Genomic DNA, 14028 nt, shown 5'->3' on the forward strand with positions numbered 1-14028 from the left:
GGCAGGAGCGTCGCTGCGCTTCCCAAGCGGCGCACTGTAGCAGTGCACCACCGGGCCGGCCCTAGTTAGCATTTTTGTTACCTGAATAAATCAATCTCACCTTGCTACCTGGAGGGGTAGCACTAATGTAGGTTGCCTCAGATCCTTGGGAGCCCAGGATAAGACCTAACCCCCTGGACAAAGCCACAATTCTGGTGTTGACAGATTCTATTTTCCCTCTAAGGAAAAGCACACCCTCAGTTACTATCCAAAGTCAATAGTGGTGCTTTCCAACACACTAAAGGAATTTTGGAGATTCTGGACAACCTCTTTCCTAATAAGAATAACAAAAATATTTGTATAGCACATAAGAGTTCACAAGGCACTTCCATATACATGCTATCTCACTTAATCATAAGATTCTGCAAAGATGACAACAGATATTGTTAGCTTCGTTTTATAAATGAAGAAAGCAAAATTTGGAGGGTAAATGACAAATAGTTACACAATTAGCAAGTGGCAAGGATAGGACTAGAAATCACTTTTTCAGATTCCTAGGCCGGTACTTTTTTTTTTGTACCTTACTGCTAAAAATAGAATGTGTGAATTTTATTAATGGAATAATGGCCTGTCAAATGTCTCACCTTTGATCCCACTGGCTTTGCTATTTGTCTTGGTGTGACTTGATCAAAGAGTAAAAATTATCATTGACTTTGTACATACATATCACAGAGTCCGATAAAACATAACTTCCTAAGATAAATGATTTTAAATATTACACTTCTGTTGTCACTACAAGCAGCCTAAAGTAGCCATCACCCCAGATGTTCTACTGTCCTAAAGGACCATATCCCTGGAATTAAGCACCTGTTCTCCAAGACTATCAGGACCAAATCTATCTCACCTACTAATAGACTTAGCCTGTCTTCACATTCTTTTATCACTTAATTCCTATCTCTATAATGCTGTTTATCCCTTGACCTGGCCCAATCCCCGACTCTCCTCTCTTCAAACCCCTCCACTCTTCTGGCACATCCTCTTTGTGGTCAGGAAACTCCCATCTACCACAAATCTTCTCTGAATGGAAATTCCCTTACCTCCTTCCCTTCTTGGCTGATCCCTCAGGACACTGCTTTTCCTCATTTATTACCATGTACTCTATTTACATCAGGGGAAGGAGATAACTGTAATATTTTCTTCACCCTTCATTGCCATTTCCAAACCATTATTTGCCCTCACTCTTACAAACTCCATGCCTTTCTGAGGCTCATAAAATCCAGCAATACCACTCTCCCCTTCCTTTTTATTGTCATCTATTGACACCTGGTCACTGATCCTTATTCACTGATATTCGCTACTAAGCATTAATGTTCACATATACAACCCAGTCAAAACCTCAACCATTAGGCTGGTATCCTCACCAATGACCTTTCTCACTCTACTTAATTCATAATTTCCATTATTATGCCCTGAGTCTTGTCATCATCAGAAACAGAACTACCACTGACCAAACAATTCACTGATATTCGCTACTAAGCATTAATGTTCACATATACAACCCAGTCAAAACCTCAACCGTTAGGCTGGTATCCTCACCAATGACCTTTCTCACTCTACTTAATTCATCATTTCCATTATTATGCCCTGAGTCTTGTCATCATCAGAAACAGAACTACCACTGACCAAACAACCCATTCTTCAAATGTAAGTTCTGACCCTTCGAACTTTTCTTGTACCTGGTACATCCATTTCAACAGTTTTTCTCCCTCACTGGGACCTTCATTCTGTTGGCCCCATCATTTGCTTCTTCCTTCATTAGCACCCCTTCCTCTCCTCACATCCCTCCATGACTATTCATATTTCAGAGTTCATCTTTATCATAATTCTGTGTCAAGATCCTTATTACTGCCTCTCTGCCCGTGTCTAGTAAAACCCCAAATCTATATGAACCCATGAACCTGTTTCATCAGGCTTCTCTGTGCTTACACCTAAGCAGCTGAACACTGGAGGGGAAAAATCATACAATTAGACATGCTGTTTTCAATTTAAATTCATGACCTCCACCTTCAAATAGGGATTCAATATTGCTCAGCACACCTACTAAACTTGCACTGCACCTCACCCAGCTCCGACAGAGATGTTTATTTCATGACTAATTCTCTCTCTCTCGAAACTTCCTAATATTCCATCCATCCTCCTCACTGCCAGCTAATAACCTTACCTCATTAAGCCATCAGAATGGAATCCCCTCATCTTTCTATCTCAAAATCAACAAAACTTACTGCGTCCAAACCCCTCTTCTTCTGGCCTCAGTTGAGTTATTACATGAATAACTCAACTACCCAGGAAGATTCCTTATGATAGACCAACTTACTTCTGAATTTAAGTTTTGAAGCTGTCAACTTCCTACTTTCCACCAACAAATTTAGCTGCACATATGTTATACTGGAAATATTCTTTTTATCTAATCCTTTAATCTATGCTCTGGATTCTATCTTAACCTGATTTCCCAGGGAGATTGCTCTAACAATTACCACCACTTTACATATTCTATCTTAATATCGTTCTCTCTCCCTCCTTTCTTCTCTCTTTACTGTCTCCTTCAAGTCTTTCTTAAACCAAAAAGTCTTTCTTTGACCCCATGGTCTCTTCTCACACTCCTCCTAAGAGCTGTTCATACTCACTTAACCCCTTCTCAACTCCCATCCATTCCTGATCCACTGCAATCCAGCTTCTGCTCATCATTCAAATGAAATGGCACTTTCAGCAAGGTCTGCAAAGGTCTCATTGTTGACAGATTCAGTGGATATTTTTCAGTACTAAGTTAACTGATCCCTCTGTATCATTTTACAATGATGACTACAGAAGGCCTCTTTTCTTGCTTTCTATGACAAGTCTCCTGACCACTCTGACGGTAGATTTCATACCTCTTTAAATTGCCTCTGATGAAAGTATCAACAAGCAGTAAAAGACTGGAAGGCAGGATGCAGAAGGAAGAAAGTAAAACAAGAGATAAGAATAATCTGCTGGCCTGTAGAGAATCAAATGCTAACTGAAAGAATCAGCCTATGTGAGTGAGTACAGTCCACAAATCATCACTAAACCTCATTTAACAGATGAGGAAATTTAAGTTTAAGTTTCTGTGTAATCTGTAGCAATCTGGCCATTCATGCTATAACCATAAGGACTAATATATGGGAACCCTGATGATACCATCTTTCCAATTTACCCTACTTTTGCTTAGGTAACAAATGAGCTCTACTTATTGTGTTCCTATCTTAACTGTGGAATACATATGCAACAGCCCTACTGTCACCCATTTTAATACTGAGTAGAATGTGTAGTCAAAATCTACTAAGGTCAGAAAGTGGTAAATATAAAGCACCTTTCTTTAAACTATATTAAAATAGGAGTTTATTGGGTATTTTAAATACATTGTATGCTATATATGGCAAAGTGAACTATTTATACATAAAATTTAAACATTTTTATCTTAAGTGTAGGCATGTCTAAACATGAGGCCTGGTAACTAGACCTAACTAAAGCTGCTCCTGCATTTTTGGTTCTTTAAAATTTTACTTACAGCAGTATTGAGAAGCAGACTGGTGCATACATGACATAACCTTGCCCTGGATTTCAGAAAGTATAACTTTTCTGTTTGTTTTTTTGTGGCTGGCCGGTATGGGTAAGTTTTATTTTGAACAACGATTTTTTCAGTTATATAGGTAAGTGATTTGATCTCATAATCCCTTAGATTTACTTTGAATTGAATTAGTAATCATCCCATCAGTTAACCCAACACACAGGAATATTGTAAGGGAACCGGGTAATATTTCAAAGTATCTTGGGCGCCCCATGAGAAAGGTTACTGTGGGCAACCTTACTATTTTTGGCATTAGGCTCAAACAGGCAGTTAGACAGCAGAAGGATATTCAAGCAAGCAGAGAGAAAAAAAGGTCAATATTGTATATGTTATTTTAAAGATACTCAGATAAAGGCAAAGAATATTAAAAAAAAAAAAAAAGAAAACAGTAAAGTAACTTAAGGAAAAGGAGCTGGATATTAGAAAATAACCTTAAGTAAGAGGAAGAGGTTGTTGAGACAGCTTAGCAGAGACAAAAGGCACTGAAGAACAGAGTCATCCATATTCCCACACTGTAAGATAAGGCAGATAAAAAGCCAATTAAACTATGTACAGATTTTTAAAAAAATAATGTAGGGAAGATAACTTGGCTGGGTTGTGAGACCATCAGTGACAGATAGATCATTTGGTTTTCTTTAAAATTTTTTCTACAGAATATATGTTTCTGTATATTATTAACATTATTCAACTCAAATTTCCCCTCCTTAACTGAAGCCACCACCGGGTCTTTTTAAAAATCATGCTGTTTACTCTATAGTAGGTGTTGATGTTATTCTAAATAAGTCAGAAAGATAAAAGTCATATGAATAGAGTTTTTTTATAGAAAAGCTGTGTAACAGTTTATGCTCTGAAAACTTGAAGCTCAGTTAGTTAGCAAAGGAATAACTGAGACTATTCCCAAGTTTGGATTATGTGCCATTAGTCTGTTTTTTAGCTTTTATTATTTTCTTTCATAGGTATGGCTTCGGTATACAACTAGTACTACACAGAATGATAAGCACACAGTACATGTTTTAGACATTTGCTCTGCCACTGCAGCAAACAATGAATCATGAACTTACTTTTCATGCAGAGTGCTACACAGTATGCTTTGGATTTCACTAATTGTTGCATTATTTCACAAAGGTTAATTAAATTACATTATAACAAAGAAACAAAAAAAAGAATTTAGTATGTTACAAGAGCCTCTACCCCCAGAACTATTTTAAATTTTCCATATTTCCCATTTTAGGATGTTGCCTAAGATCATGTTGGCTGAGATCAGTTCTGTAATACTGACAAAGGCAATTGTTCTTGAAACATATAGATGCCAATAAAAATAGCATGTCATAAAAAACTGTAAACTGTAGTAAGTGATATGTTTAGTTACATGACACAATGTTTGTAATATTTACAGAGAACGTTAAAAAAGTCTTGCAATTCTGATACAGTTGAAACTATAAAATAAATTATGAAAATGCAACACATATAACAATAGCTTTAGTTATTCATTCTATTAAATCAAAATAAGTTAGACGGCAGCTACCTAAAAATGAATATAATATAAATACCTTTAGTTGATTGTTAAATGAGTCCATTTCTGATAGCTTAGACGCAGTTTCTTTTTCAAGAGCATCTAGTTGTTCTTTAAGTCTTTGGCATAATTCTTCCTTTTCTAATGATTTTTTATGAAGCAAACTGATCCCTGAATCTGAAATACAAACATCAGATAGTTTATATTTGGTATAAGTTTCTATGTCATTACCAGTATGTCATTTACTGTCTGGTCAAATTGGTATAACTAGAGAATTACAAAGGATGTACACACATAATGTGGACCAACCGAAGAAAAAAAAACTCAGCAGTCATTTCTCCTTCTCTGATCATGTCCTGGGAAGAGCCTCAGAGAACATGGTTATAAGCACTGGTTCCAGGACTTGAAGTGAAACTCCACTTTGGGTAAGGATCTTCACCAATCTGATCCCCAGGTTCTTCCTCTACACAGTGAGCATTATACCACCTACCTCATTAAATGAGGTAATGGATATAAAGCGAATAGTATAAGGTCTAACCCACAGTACTCAATTAATAGCAGCTATTGTTAAAGTAGCTTTCTATTTATTCTTAGGGCTCCCAAGAGTAGGGGAATATTCACAGCAAGGACTCAATAAATTTACTACTGGATTATTTAGTAACATTATTTTAGAGAGTAAGAACAGAGAGCTTCATTTTATGATTTTTTTTTTTACATTTTCATGCAAGGATGGAGAAACCAGACAGAAATATATAACGCAGATTACATTACAATAAATTAAAATAGCAACATTACTATCTATTTAAATATATATTTTTAAACTTTATTATATTTTTAAAAGCATAGAAATCAAGTACAAAATTTAAATAAAATGAAGCATATAGCAAAAAAATTAAAAAGCCCTCCTTCGTCTCAACTCCCAGCTTATTCCTCTTTTAGGCATTTACATTTAGATATGTGCATATTCAAATTTTATTTCCATGAGGTTTTAATAGGATCATATTGTCTATACTGCTCTGCAACTTGTCTTAAATTTAATAATAATATACCTTATCAATCAGGACATATGATTCTAGCTCATTCTTTAAAATTGTCCCATGGTCAACTAACATTATGGCTATTCTATAATTTACGTAACTATTCCCTTTTTGATTGGCATTTAGGTTGTTTCTAATTTTCTACCATTATGTAAAAATGTTGCAATAAATATTCTTGTACATCATTGTAATACCTATGTGAAAAGTACTTTTTAAGGCCAGGAAGTGAAAGAATTGTTCTATAAAAGGACAGGCACACTTTTAAATTTTTTAAATTATCTATATTTAGGGTATACAACATGACATTTTGATATAGTGAAATGATTACTCCAGTCAATCAAATTAACATATCCATCACTTCACAGTTACCTTTTCTTTTTGTGGTAAGACCATCTAAAAGCTACTCTCTTAGCAAATTTCAAATGCATAATGCACTATTATTAACCACAGATACCACACTGTATGTGAGGTCTCCAGAACTTATTCATCTTATAACCAAGTTTGCACTCTTTAACCAGCATCTCCCAATTTCCTTCACCCCTGATCCCTGGTAAACACCCTTCTATTTGCTTCTATGAATTTAACTTTTTTAGATTCCACATGTGAGATAATGAAAAAGTTTTTCATTTTTATGTCATAAAATCTGTAAATATTTTTCTTCAGGGATCTATGTATTATTTGAAGAGACTTTCCTCATATGAAGATTATAAAAATATATTCCTATTTCATAATTTTTTTCTAGAGTTACTTTCTATATTTGTCCTCTTATTTTATCTAGAATTAATTTCTGTACATAGAGGTAGGAGCTTCACCACACCCGTTTCAAATAATCAACTGTCCCCCAAATCACTAACTGAAAACCAATCCTTTCCTGATATTAAATATAAACTTTATCTTATCCTAAAATGCCATAGGCCTTAGGCCTTTTTCTAGACTATTCAGTTCCATTGCTCATTTTTCTATTTCTGATCAATAACACATTATTTTAGGTACTAAACTTTCATATCTTATGTTTTGATATCTGATAGGGCTAGTCTCTTCTCCCCACCATTATTTTTCTTTTTCAAGTTTTGCCTAATCTTGTACATTTTCTCTTCTAGATGAATTTGTGAATTATCTTGCCAAGTTTCACTTAAAGAAACCTGAATAGAACTGAATATATCGATGAATGAGGAGAGAACTGACGTAGTATTGATGTGTTGAGCTACTTCACTGATGAACATAAAATATCTATTCAGGAATCTTTTATGTCTATCGGTAAAGTTTTATAGGTGTGTATATTTCTTCATAATAATGAGCATCACTAGTGATGCATGTTTTAATACCAAATTTGATTATATATACAAGCACTACATTGGGTAATTGTAAGACAAAGAGAAAACATGGTATACAGTGGGCTTTTGAGTCAGACAGACGTGAATTTGAGTACCACCACTATGCCATCTTGGGTAACTACTTAAATCTTTCTGCGCCTCAGTTTTCCTGAAGTGCACAATGGGAATAACAACTGTATCACAGGGCTGTTATAAAGATTAAAGGAAATGCATGAAAACTGCCTAGCATGGTGATTGGCATGTGGTTGGTAATCTTTCTTTTTTTTTTTTTTGTCTCTTTGTCTTTTTCCGTGTCCGGCAACGGATCGCAACCCTCAGTGTTGCTCCCGCGCCTCGCTCAGCCAGTGAGCGGGAACCGGTCCGCATGTGGAATCCGAACCCTTGGGCGGGAGCGCCGCCGCGCTTCCCAAGCGGCGCACTATCCAGTGCGCCACCGGGCCGGCCCGTGGTTGGTAATCTTTCTTTTTTTTTTTTTTGTCTCTTTGTCTTTTTCCGTGTCCGGCAACGGATCGCAACCCTCAGTGTTGCTCCCGCGCCTCGCTCAGCCAGTGAGCGGGAACCGGTCCGCATGTGGAATCCGAACCCTTGGGCGGGAGCGCCGCCGCGCTTCCCAAGCGGCGCACTATCCAGTGCGCCACCGGGCCGGCCCGTGGTTGGTAATCTTAAATGGTAACTGTTAAGGGATATAGGATTTTCAAATCCCAAACAAAAGCTTCCTATGAGGATACCTCAAAAAGTCTGTGGAAAAGCGAAATGAAAAGATAATATGAATCTTTCCATGAACTTTTTGAAGACCCCTTATATTTTGAACTGGATTATGGCTAAAATAAATAACAGCTGAATTAGATCACATTCCACAGACAAATAATAGCTCTACCAGGTCTCTAATAAGATCTACATTCCATTCACAATCCAAATAGTAACAACAATGACAATAATGATAATGATGACATATTTCTGCACAGATTATGAAGGTTGGCTCATCCTGCCTCTGGAATGCCTATGGAGAAGTGGCTAATATACCTTGAACAGAAATGAATCAGGTACAAGGAAGACTGTCTGAAAAGAGACATGGGCAGGCCACAACAGTGGAAGGCAGCCAACGTAATAAAATTAGCTCACAAGAGTGAACTTTACTTCTGGTGTTTCTTCCATATAAAGGGCCCATCACTAGTACAACATTCACAGCTTCTTTCCACCCTTTCACTAACTGATGAGTTCAAGATACATACCTGGGTATGCATGGCCTAGACCTTTCCTAGCCCTTGCTTTCTGGAGACTGAACTGTCCACAGGAAACCTGCATTCTCCTTTGTTCATGCATCCAGTGTTTTATAAATGCAGCTTTACCACTCACAGATAAACTATGTTGTCCAATATCAGCTTTATCAATAATGAAGTGGTATTTTGGTGTCTCATCTGTCTTGCTCCTTTGCCTTTATTTCTCAATTTGTTCAGAACTTGGACAAAGAAGAGGGACACTATTTACTGGACCTTCTAAATAGCCGAGTACAATACAGAGCCCTGGAATGGAATGACTGACAGAACTCAACGGGTGACAGGTAGGATATGTCAGCCAATTCTAACACACCATTTGTAGATCTACTTTTCTTTAAGTAAACCTTTTGTGTGCTACGTTGTTATTGGCATTCTAATAAATATAAAGGTGGTTTTTTTGTTCCATTTTCCAGTTTTCTGATTGGGACCTGAGCCAAGAAAAACATTACATTACCATGAATTATCTTGGAATATTTTGTTCCACATGTGTCAGAAGGCCAAGTTGGTAAAATTCTTTGTATGAATCACAATTAGACGATATAAAGGGTCGAGGAAAGGCATACCAGTCTGCTTAATCCTATACTGCCATATGCTGTCACTCTAGAATCCCAGGCCTGGCCCCATAGTAAAGTGTCTTCCTGAACAGTTCTTTACAATTCGTGTAGGATTTTGTGAAAATACACATGTAGTCTTGTGTAGAACCAAATTTATTTACTTATTTACATTTTAACTTTTTTTCTGGCTGATACAGGGATTCAACCCCAGACCTTGATATTATCAGTATCACACTAATCAACTGAGCTAACAGGCCAGCTGGAGCCAGATTTAGATCTAACATTTTATTTTATTGATATCTGAATTATATAAAAATATTATAAGATAGAAATGTATACCATAATTATTTTATTTTTCTTTATTTTTAATTACTAAAAATGTTCTAATATCTGTGGTAATATTTTTCACATTATTTTAAAATTTTTAACTTACAGGCAATAAATGTTATTTATAACAGAATAATGCTATTTTTAAAAAGTAACAGAATATGACTGATGGTCATCCAGAAAAGAATAAAAGAGACAAAAGAAACCTTAGTGACTTACCAGATGTGTTATTGTGCTGCATATTTTTAATTCTTTCATTTAATAATTGCTTCTCAGGTACCAGATAGATAAGCTTATTTTGATATTCCTTATAAAAAGAAAAAGTAGTGCTTGATTAAAACTGTAATGTTGTCCAAGAATTTTTTGAACTTTAAAACATGATTTAATCACTTTTGAAACTTAGTATAGAGATAACAAACAAAAATGTACTTACAACTTATGAATATTAGAATGAAATTATGCATGATTTAAAAAACAAATATTTAAACATAAATCCATTTGTAAATGACTGAAATTAAAAGGCAGTAAAGAAAGCCTTTGTAAATGAAATGTGCCTAAAAGCCTACAATTTTCAGTGTACTGATGGATGACAGCAGGCAAAGACTAAGAGGTGCCTTTGGTACTTGTGCTAGACAGTGTGTGTAAGCAGGCCATGACACTCCAGAATGAATATGTACATATCAAAGAGGGACTGAAAACTCAGAGATAAGCAAGCAAGCAGGTTTAAACCAGAATGTTTTTGGCTTCTGTTTATATCTGCAGTGACAACATGAGAATAATTGCCAGTCCATACAGTAAAAGAAATTGGGTAAGAGGACTCTAGAGATGCAGAATGCTTCCAGAGCCCCTATTCTGCAAACAATAATAATTGAACCAGACCCTATGGCACAAGTAAAGAACAGAATTACCAGCTCCCCGAGGCACATATTCAACATTCTCACAACAATCCTGAAAAGAATAACTTTAAGTCAAAATTTCCCAAAATTAGTAGTAAAGATCTTATTTTAATGTATGGTATGGTCCGGATGTTGGTGTCCCCCCAAAATTCATATGTTGAAATCTAACCCCCAATGCAACAATGTTAAGACGTGGGGCTTTAGGAGGTGATTAAATGGGATTATAAATTTATAACCTCTTATAAAGAGGTTGAAGGGAGCTGCCTTGTCCTTTCTGCCATGTGAGGATGCAGCAAGAAGGCTCCCTCTTTGAAGACCTCACGAGACACTGAATCTGCTGGCACCTTGATCTTGGATTTCCCAGCTTCCAGAACTGTGAGCAATAAATTTCTGTTGTTTATAAATTACTCAGTCTAAGGTATTTTGTTACAGCAGCAGGAACAGACTAAGACAAATGTATAAACATTTTTTTAAATTAAAGAGTTAAAACTCAAAGTGATAAATATCCATTTATGTTACATATAATGCAGAACTTAACCAGATGTCTAGCAGAGTTTTAAAAGGTATATGGGCTTCTTGATATTATATACAAGATTGTGTATATTTATAGCACAGGTCTATCAGAGATTCAAAGGGGATCATGACACCAAAAGCAAAACTACTCTATTATGAAGAACTGTTAGTAACTGCCCATGTTTAAGGACAATTTAGCCAGCAAAGGACTTACCTGAAGTTCTTGTTGAAGTTGCTTTATTTCCATAATTTCCAGGTCACGCTGCTTATCCAGAACTTCCAGCTCAGTCTTTTGGGTTTGCTTTCTGAGTCGGACATCTTGAAGTCTGCCTGAGATCTGCTGATGTTTGCCATTCTATAGGAAAATTATAGAAACATACGATAACATAAAACACTAATAGAAAATGTTCCTACCAGGAGATTAATATTTTGTTTAGTTAAAATTTTAAACGTTACTTATCATTCATACTCAGTTTGAGATAAATGTCTAAAACCAAGTGGAATATGTTTTAGAGTTGTGCCTGTTAACTCAAGAGAGTTATTAGCAGGAAACACATCATTCTCAGAGCACAAGTGCCCAAATGTTAAAATTAGAAAGCACAAACACACTGAATTTTTTTCTGAATATTCAGCATTATTTTATAATATTAACATCAGAGACAATCTCAAAGAATAATGAAGAGGAATAAATGTTTACACATAACATTTGGCATTACCTTCTCTGAGTTTCCCTTTCTACCATCAATGCTTCCATCTAATTTCCTCTAATTAAACAGTGCCCAGGAGGACCTTTTTGGCAACAATTCTTTTCTCCTATGCTAATATTCCTTTCCTTAATTAAGCAAGGAGTACCCCTTGCTTCCCCTTTTTCTGAGAAGTTGGGGGGAAAAACATAAAAAAACAAAGAGCAGACATTCTTGATGGGGCCTAAGAAGAAGGGTAAGGGGGGGGGGTTTTGGGCTGAATTGTATCTTCCCAAAATTCATATGTTGAAATCCTAACCCCTAGTACCTCAGAATGTGACTGTATTTGGAGATAGGGCCTTTAAAAAGGTGATTTAGGTTAAATGAAGTCATATGGGTGGGCTCTAATCCAATCTGACTGGTGTCTTTTCAAGAAGAGAAAATCTGGACACAAAACACACCAGAGATGTGTGTGCACACAGAAAAGACCATGTGAGGATACAGCAATAAGGTAGCCACCTGCAAGCCATGGAGAGAGTCTTCACAAGAAACCTAACCTGCAAGACACCTTGATCTTGGCCTACTAGCCTCCAGGACTGTGAAAAAATAAATTTCTGTTCTTTAAGTCACCCAGTCTGTTGTATTTTGTTATGGTACCACTAGCAAACTAATATAGTGGGGTGAGGAGAAATGAAATCCCTACTTAAAAATCTTAAGGTCCCTCCAATTATATTTTTAAGTAAAAATAAACAGTCAAGATGATGATTCAGACAGATATCCAAGTAACACAAAGAAATTAAGGGTTTTAGGCCTATTTTGTAGTAATATGGCATGATTAGTAATTGTAGTGTATATTCCCATCCAATTTAAGGCATAAAATAGTACTTTTCTGACTAAAGTTATCGTGAAATTTTTTTAATTCAAAAAATAACTTTTGGGCCGGCCCGGTGGAGCACTGGAGAGTGCGCCGCTTGGGAGCGTGGCAGCACTCCCGCCGAGGGTTCGGATCCCATGTGGAGACCGGTTCCCGCTCACTGGCTGAGCGCGGTGTGGGCACAACACCGAGGGTTGCGATCCTCTTGCCGGTCCCCAGTACGGGCGCGACACCGAAGGTTGCGATCCCATTACCGGTCAGTAAAAAAGACAAAAGGGGAAAAAAAAATAATAACTTTTTAATGTAACTCAAGTCATCAACAAAATAAAATGTTGGACTAAAATTAGACAATATCTAAATTTGGCTAATCCAGGGCTGACCAGTTAGCTCAGTTGGTTAGAGTGTAGTGCTGATAACACCAAGGTCAAGGGTTCAATCCCTGTACTGGCCAGCTGCTAAAACAATAAAAAATTTAAAAATTTAAAAATAAATTTGGCTATACCACACGGCTAAACATACATTTTTGTGAAACTCTATTATACTATCAGGTCAGCCTTATGGTATTCTAGGGTTGTAGTATTTTCTCACCTTGTGTTTCAAACAAAGCCATTTAACAACTTAACTCTCTCTGGTATAAAAATAGACATGCATACCAGTGGAGTAGAATAGAGAACCCAGAAATCACACCTCAGGCTTACAGCAATCTGATATTAGACAAAGGCAACAAAAATCTACATTGGGGAAAAGACTGCCTCTTCAACAAGTGGTGCTGGGAAAACTGGATATCCACATGCAGAAGAATGAAACTAGACATGCATCTCTCACCATACAATAAAATCAACTCAAAATGGATTAAAGACCTAGGTATAAGACCTGAAACTGTAAAATTACTAAGGGAAAATATAGGTAAAACACTTCAGCAGTTAGGTCAGGGCACAGGCTTTATGAACATGAACCTGAAAGCACAAGCAGCAAAAGAAAAAACAAACAAATGGGACTATATCAAACTTAAAAGTTTCTGCACAGCAAAAGAAACAATCAGCAGAATGAAAAGACAACCTACAGAGTACGAGAAAATTTTTGCCAACTATGCATCCCACAAAGGACTAATATCCAGAATATACATAGAACTCAAGCAATTATACAGTAAAATAATAAATGACCCAATTAAAAAATGGGCAAAAGAGCTGAATAGACATTTTTAAAAGGAAGACATACAAATGGTCAACAGGTACATGATAAAATGCTCAACATCACTAGTCATCAGGGAAATGCAAATTAAAACCACATTGAGGGCTGGCCCGGTGGCGCACTGCTACAATGCGCCGCTTGGGAGCGCGGCGGCAATCCCGCCGAGGGTTCGGATCCCACATACAGACCGGTTCCCGCTCACTGGCT

General features: G+C 36.6%; 1 protein-coding gene and 1 non-coding gene across 2 annotated transcripts in view; one reads left to right on the forward strand and one right to left on the reverse strand.

The window, feature by feature from the left end:
* Nucleotides 1-14028, reverse strand: part of LOC103581111 (intersectin-2-like) — a gene marked incomplete at its 5' end in the record, with an annotated part of 34124 nt that overhangs the window by 13814 nt on the left and 6282 nt on the right. Inside the window, 4 exons of the mRNA XM_008563020.1 lie at nucleotides 4054-4134; nucleotides 5173-5312; nucleotides 9884-9971; nucleotides 11288-11428. Coding sequence (XP_008561242.1) covers nucleotides 4054-4134; nucleotides 5173-5312; nucleotides 9884-9971; nucleotides 11288-11428 — 450 coding nt within the window. The remainder of the gene's footprint in view (nucleotides 1-4053; nucleotides 4135-5172; nucleotides 5313-9883; nucleotides 9972-11287; nucleotides 11429-14028) is intronic.
* On the forward strand, nucleotides 13008-13081 carry TRNAI-GAU. The gene has a single exon. It is a non-coding gene; the product is annotated as a tRNA-Ile (tRNA).

The sequence above is a fragment of the Galeopterus variegatus genome, unplaced genomic scaffold, assembly GCF_000696425.1.
Source record: "Galeopterus variegatus unplaced genomic scaffold, G_variegatus-3.0.2 Scaffold12391, whole genome shotgun sequence".
In the NCBI taxonomy this organism is placed as follows: domain Eukaryota; kingdom Metazoa; phylum Chordata; class Mammalia; order Dermoptera; family Cynocephalidae; genus Galeopterus; species Galeopterus variegatus.